This window comes from Denticeps clupeoides, chromosome 7 (genome assembly GCF_900700375.1).
Source record: "Denticeps clupeoides chromosome 7, fDenClu1.1, whole genome shotgun sequence".
In the NCBI taxonomy this organism is placed as follows: domain Eukaryota; kingdom Metazoa; phylum Chordata; class Actinopteri; order Clupeiformes; family Denticipitidae; genus Denticeps; species Denticeps clupeoides.
Window position 1 is genome coordinate 2,291,847 of NC_041713.1, and position 6,958 is coordinate 2,298,804.

Below are 6,958 nucleotides of genomic sequence, written 5' to 3' on the forward strand. Positions count from 1 at the left end.
CAGCGCGGGACCTAATCCTCCATCTGCGGATAATCTGCAGCCTGGATTTATTCTGATTACCATGTTAATTGAACCTTCATTTAGGCCTGATGCGATATGATGAATAATCACTCGCCTCAGATCAGATGTTAAATGAGACACCAGGGTGCAAGTCTTTTTTTTTTTTTTTTTTTTTTTGCTGCTGCCATAAAGGTCAGTTGCAGAGGTCACATGTGATCAAAACAGATTAAGAGGCCAAGTTGCTGGGCAGATGTTCGTATCCCCCATCCGTGGGACGATGAGCGTGGCGTGCTTTCAGGATCACAAGATGAGGAGGAGGAGGACAAGGTGACGTCTTACTGTACACAAAGTAGTAGAAAAATCATATAACGTGGTAGTGGGCAAGACACTCAACCAGAAGATCACAAAGTTCTAGGTTCAAACCCCACATCCCACCATCGTGTCCCTGAGCAAGACACTTAAGGCTGAGTGTCTCCAGGGGGTACTGTCCCTGTAACTACTGGCTGTAAGGCGCTCGGGATAAGGGCGTCTGATGACCACAGTCTAGCTGCTGATGTGCAGTGCGTGTTGGTCATCTTCTGTCCTTCTCATCACTCAGCACGTGTGGTCAGCAGGAACTGACCACTGAAGAACAGGCCAGTGGGTGGTGACCTTTAACATATAATGGGAGCTATAAAAGTACGGAGGAGGAGGGTCACACAAATGCGGTTCAATCACCCAAACAATAGAACAACACAAAACAACACACAACAAACACACACTTACACACATGCAGTGTAAAAATGCGTGGGACCGGAAATTGTTGGATTAGATTAAGATCTTCTTGGAAAGTGAGCAGAAAAGGGCTTAAGAGGAAACCAGGAGGTCCATTATAGTCCCTATTATCTCCTGGCGTATCATCCAACAGATTGTGCCGCCGTGGTGGCATCCTTACGTCACCGAAATGCTGAAACGCATTCGCTCGTCCCACCCTGGCCCTCAGGCGGTCTTCATTATTAACGCCCATGTGGCTGGGAGACTCAGACGCTGAAGGGTGAAGAAGATCTAGACAGGAGCAGGCGAATGACCTCTGACCTGGATGATGTGACAGACAGGTGGCCATTGTCAATTAACCTTGTGGAGGATGAGCCCAAAAGGTGGGGGTCACGACCCAGATTAGAGCCACAAGATTCGTATGTGGCAAAAATCTGGCCAATGTTCTCAAGACACAACAGCAAAGCCACTCCTTTAATGTCTTTTTCTTTCTTCCCTTCAGAAGACGATGCATTTAATGCTGTACACAGAATTTAAAACTGAAATATTACTAAGCAAGGTTGAGATCTAATCATTTAAATAGTGTTAAATACATAATACAATGTAAAAAGAAACAAGTTGGGAAAACAGGCAACCGGCTGCAAAGATCTTTCAAGTTCACACCCATGTAGTTGTGAAGAACTCCAAAATGCTTCACATCCGGTTGATAAAAGTAGTTTAATTTCTTTTCTTTTTTTTAACAGTGTGTACAACAAATGACAATGACAAGCAGACGCTGTTGGGGTTTGGAAAAAGCGGAAATCTGGTCCGCTGTCCTTCTGCGCCGTTTGTCAGTTACAGTTAGAAGAGGACGGCATGCAGGCGCAGTAATGATGATGATGATGATGACGATGGTTTCACGAAAAAGTGCAGAATGTCCACTCTAAGTCCCAAGCATTCCTCAAATCTAGAAGGTTTCTGTTTACTTTAAGACGTTGCCAGGTCACTGCCCTCTCATCTGCAAATCTGTTGTTGTCTGAACAACTTCACATTAACATTGGTGACTTGTGCACAACAGGACGATTGAACATCCATTTTACAAAAGCTTGGGATCATGTATAGAACAACGGCAGAAGAGGTCTGCTTTGGGTATGAAATTGATGATGTTATCCGCCGTTAATCCGATTTCCGCTGCTGGATCATGGTTTTACAACCAAACATCTCTGTTCTGAGCCAAGAAACCATCTTTTTTTCCATTTGTCTGCTAGAAAACACCAAGACGGGATACAACTGTGTGACCCCTTCACTCCAAATCCTTCAGATCAGATTTAGAGTAACAGAATTCACCATAAACCATGTTCCAAATGACCCTCCTTCAATCCCAGTCCTAATCCCAATCCATCCAATTTGGCTGTGTGGTGACACGCGTTGGTTCCCCTGCTAATTCACCGGCCGGCAGGATAACTCGGGCAGAGAGACGCTGATGATTCCGGAATTTGGGGATTGCAGTGGGATTAATGGAGATTAAACTGGTGTCATGGTGGCATGAAACATTTATGGAATGTTCACCGCGGAATTATCAGATTTTATCAAATATTCCATTAACCTGCACGTTCATTAGTCAATTTACAGTGTGAGGAACGTGTTGAGGACGATCTTACACCTTCACTCTGTGGATAGAAAACGGAGAAAGGAAACCCACTCCCACACCAACGCTAATCCGCTTCCACAGGAAGAAAAGCCAAAAATTCTTTTTTCTTTATTTGATCCGTCCCTTATATTTAATTCCAAAATGAGAGATTTTCTGAAAGTTTTTCTTTTTTTTCCTCTTCTTTGAACCCAACCATCTGCTCGTCTCTGCGCTGCATGATGAAGATTATGAAGATTGGACTAATCCACTCAGGGAGGCCGATTATGTCTTCGGTTGTTTATGCATATGCATTATTTTATTTTATTTATGAATTACCTTTTTTTTCGGAAGCTTGGCCTGGTCAGAGACGAGTTTCATTTCCTCCACGTCAAATCTGATAAGGTCCCTGAGCGCACGGTTTACAAAAAGAGCAGCCGGACGTTCAATTTCACTTTTTTTAATCTCAACTTTATTCAGTCCTGCGTATTTACAAGTAAAAAGATGATTTTCTGCTGCTGGTCGTGTTCGTCTGGAAAGTGTAAAAACTGTAGAAATGTATCAAAATGACAAAAGTCCCTGTACGACTCCGGACCTCCTCTCTTCCTCCTCCTCTCCTTCCTCTTCCCCCCGCGGGCTCCTGCGCTCCTCTTCATTTTGACATCATCCGGACAAATTCTGACAGACAGACAGACAGGCGCTTCAGCATGAGAGCAGTGAAGGTCATGAACCAGCAAATGATGGATGAAGGTTTTTCAAAAAAGACATTTTTAAATTATATTTAAACATTTTTTTTTTTACGATATTGTCATTCTGTTGATACACCGGTGCGTCACGTTCCTCACCCTCAAAGTCGACCGTTCCATCGCCGTTGTTGTCAGCCTCCTTGACGACGTCCTCGATCTCCTTCCTGTTGGTCTGCTCGCCCAGCAGCTTCCCCATGGCGTTACGAAGCTCCTCGATGGTGATGGAGCCGTCGCCGTCCATATCAAACTGCGCGCACGCACACAGGTACGGTCACTTTATCACGCTGTAGACGTGCACAGGAAGTACACGGGTGCACAGGCAGACCCTGACCTCTTTGAAGGCATCTCTCAGCTCCTTCAGTCCAATCATTCCTGCAGTTTCAGCCAGCAGCTTTGGGGCCATGAGCTCCACGAAGTCCTCAAAATCGACATGACCTCCGACTGACCCAAGGAGAGAGAGAGAGAGAGAGAGAGAGAGACATTTAGAACCTGTGTAAGACCCATGTCAGAGAGACAGAGACGCGTTGGAGGTTCAGCTCACGGTTCATGTTGATGTTCTGGCTCAGCGCGATCAGCTCCATTTCGGTGGGCATGTATCCCATGGTCCTCATCAGGTTCCCCAGGTCTTTACAGTTGATCAGGCCGTCCTTGTCCTTATCGAACTCCTGAAACGCCTCGCGCAGCTCTGTGCAAAACAGGACCTTCACCGTCAGAAGAAAGTTTTACCAGAAGTGTCTGTTTTAAACGCGACGTGCTGCGTTTTACCTTCTATTTCGTCATCGGCGAGGGATCGCTCCTGCAAAGCAATTCAGACGTTTTTTTAATTCGTCGTCCATGAAGGAACCGTCACATTAAACCACCTGGCCTGAGCAGTCAAGACACAGTCAAGCAAGAAAGGTAAAAAAGAAGAGGACTGACGATTTTCCTCCCTCTCAGGAAGATGCAGGCTGGTCCCAGATTCATGCCGACTGGCTCCCTGGATGAGGTCTGCGGAGGCTCCTCGCGTCTGGAAGAAGGTCTGGAGAACCAACCTGGCACCCGCTGCTCGCGTCCGTCCTTCCGCCGGCTCCCGTTGGACTGCGGCCAGCGGCTGTGGAAGGAGGGAGCGAGGGATGGAGGGAGAGGGAGGGGTGTGGAGGTGGGCGTGGGCGGGGCCATGCGGAACAGTCCAAAAAAGTTGAGGGACGGAGACGGAGTTTCTGCCGCGTGTTAAACAGACAAAACTCATTATGGAATAATGGCATTCGGTTACGTCACAAAGCGCAGCAGAGACTGCGGAGGGATGATGTGTGTGTGTGTGTATTATATAAAGCCATCGCGCTGTGTGACATTAACATTGCAAACTCTGTGTCAGTGTAACACACACACATTTGCATAGGTCTGAAATCTGTTTGCGTAAGAGCTCTAATCCAGAGGTCACATGGCCCGTGGGCCCGGGTTCCAGGGTCCTGCATTATCAGATGTTAGAGTGACAGGTCTGGGGAGGGCAGGAGACGCCTGAGGTGCAGCGGGACGAGATGAGAGGGAGGTACCAAGAGGGTCAGACCAAAAACATCGGGCAAGAAAAAATTGGGTTTATAAAGAAGATTGAAAAATGGCGGAGGATCACGGCCACACAAAGAGCATCGTGGGATTGGAATGGAAGTGACAGATGTGATGGGATTAGGACAGTACAGTTATAACTTCATAATCTTGCTTTTTTATAGGAGGAACCTACTGTCAGTCCACTTACATAACGTCTGTGTGTGTGTGTGTGTGTGTGTGTGTGTGTTACGAATGTCTACACACAGACAGGGGCACATGAAATGTCACGACCTTTGTTTGGCCCCCACCAGTAAAACAGCTTTTGTCCAAAAGATGCGGATTTAACTTAAACAGAAAGCTGGCCATATTTTGATGTTTTGTAATGTTGTTTTTATAATCAAAGTTTAAAAGTGGGAGGAGCCTGTAGGCATGATTGACGGCTCTCGCACACCCTCCTGCTTCCTCATTCTGGAGGATTTTTTAATGTTAATGTTTAAAGTTAATATGGATTAATATGGAGTTCGAAAAAAATTAATATGGAGTTAGAAAAAAAATTCACCACAATCCGTAAATATGAACACCATTCTTTACAAATACGAAAGACAGGTTTTAGACAAGAGACCGCTATTGTGTCACTGGCTCTACTGCAGAGCAACACGTCACATTTGCAGGTCTTTCTCCTATTTTTCTGGATTGCATAATTCCATATTTCATTTGAGAATGCCATTCATTTTGTTTGCAGTACTCTTTAATACCCCCTGTACCCTTGAGGTCGCCTTGCGTGACGTTGTGTGACGGGCTGGAAGTCTTCACCAGCTTCTGCAGGTGCCCTGTGGAGTCCATCCTCACTTCCTGGTGTGGACAGAGGGACGCAGACACCATGGGGCACTCTGCACAACCTCATTGCTGTTCCTTTTTATATTCCAAATTCCATATTGCACCTCCACAACACGTATTCTTGCTATTTGTTGTGTTTCATACCATGTTTTTTCACTTACGTTTCATAATGCCATTATAATGCTTAGTATTTATATTGTATTTGTGTACAGACTGTATTTCTGGTGAGGTTAATTGTATGCATTCCAGCAAGAATTATACTGAATTCCTTTTAAACTTACAAACCAGGAAGGCACCGGCCTTCAGAGAAAGTGAAGTGATTGTCACATGTGATACACAGCAGCACAACACACGGTGCACACAGTGAAATGCGTCCTCTGTATTTAACCATCACCCTTGGTCAGAAGTGGGCAGCCATGACAGGCGCTCGGGGAGCAGTGTGTGGGGATGGTGCTTTGCTCAGTGGCACTTTGGCAGATCGGGATTCGAACCCGAGGGTTTGGCCAAGAAATTAATGACAAAAAGACGTTCAGAAGGTATGAACTTCTCATGTCAATATGCAGCTTCTACACTGGACACAAACTGATACTAACCAGGCACATAATCATGAACTTTTTAAACCCCACTAGGTGGCACTATTGTCTTAAAGATGAAGAAGAAAACTCCTAATATCCTAATACTGCTGGTAACAACAAGCACAGGAATTATACAAATATTCTAACAATCATAATATTCCCGTTCGGATTCCCAAAATAATTTCTATTTGCTAAAAGGTCAAAATAACGTGTGAAAGATGTTTTAGATTTGTGACTTTTTTTGGATACCCAAAGCGTTTGCGTCAAGTCATTCAGTTTAAAGGCAATTCTACCAAATAATAAGCAAATATATGTGAACTTTTGACTGAAGAAAGTAATAAAAAAATGTATGTAAACTTTTTATTTCAACTGTATGTGTATGGTATGCTGTACATTAGAATAATTACTGTTATTGCTGTTGAAGTTTTGGAAGTCTTTATGTAATCTGATACTCCGAGACCAATTACAGTCCCAATAGCGGCCTTTCAGTCGCAGAGCGGCGCCTTATCTCATAAGCATACAGCTGCAGGCAAAATGTTGCACCTTCTGCCAACGTTCCAGAACTTGACTATTTTCCTGAGTTATGATTTATTCACAGTGATGGTCAGGAAAGGCCAGGTGATGCACGATTTAGAAGTTCTCAAACTCCTCCTACTCTTCTGAAAATAAAGTAACGGATGCTCGCAAAGGAGCTGTTCTGCTGTGCACCAACACACAAATACGGCAGAATCCGAGCCAAAAAATTCAGCATCTAAAGTGAAGCAACTAAACATCTAAATGGACCACAAGTTCTATTTCAAAACTATTTAACACAAGGGTTCAGGTCCATCAATGGGGAAAATTCCATGAGTTTATGAAACTCAAAATGGAAAACGGTCAAATTGGGCCAAAAATTTTTTTTATTTGCGTCCTGTTTT

General features: G+C 44.5%; 1 protein-coding gene across 1 annotated transcript; it reads right to left on the bottom strand.

The window, feature by feature from the left end:
- Positions 1 to 2,803: 2,803 nt before the first annotated feature.
- LOC114794976 (calcium-binding protein 5-like) lies at positions 2,804 to 5,304 on the bottom strand. Its single transcript, XM_028987909.1, has 6 exons — positions 4,024 to 5,304; positions 3,871 to 3,901; positions 3,647 to 3,790; positions 3,437 to 3,546; positions 3,205 to 3,352; positions 2,804 to 3,037 (listed from the first exon to the last, which is right to left on the bottom strand). The coding sequence occupies exons 1-6, from the start codon at positions 4,261 to 4,263 to the stop codon at positions 3,012 to 3,014; spliced, it is 699 nt and encodes a 232-aa protein (XP_028843742.1). The 5' UTR covers positions 4,264 to 5,304; the 3' UTR covers positions 2,804 to 3,011.
- Between the last annotated feature and the right edge of the window lie 1,654 nt (positions 5,305 to 6,958).

Coding starts and splice junctions, on each gene's coding strand:
- LOC114794976 (XM_028987909.1), bottom strand. CDS start 4,263: ATGGCCCCGCCCACGCCCACCTCCACACCCCTCCCTCTCCCTCCATCC. Junction 3,791..3,870: donor CGCCGATGACGAAATAGAAG/GTAAAACGCAGC, acceptor TGTTTTGCACAG/AGCTGCGCGAGGCGTTTCAG. Junction 3,353..3,436: donor TGAGAGATGCCTTCAAAGAG/GTCAGGGTCTGC, acceptor GCGTGCGCGCAG/TTTGATATGGACGGCGACGG.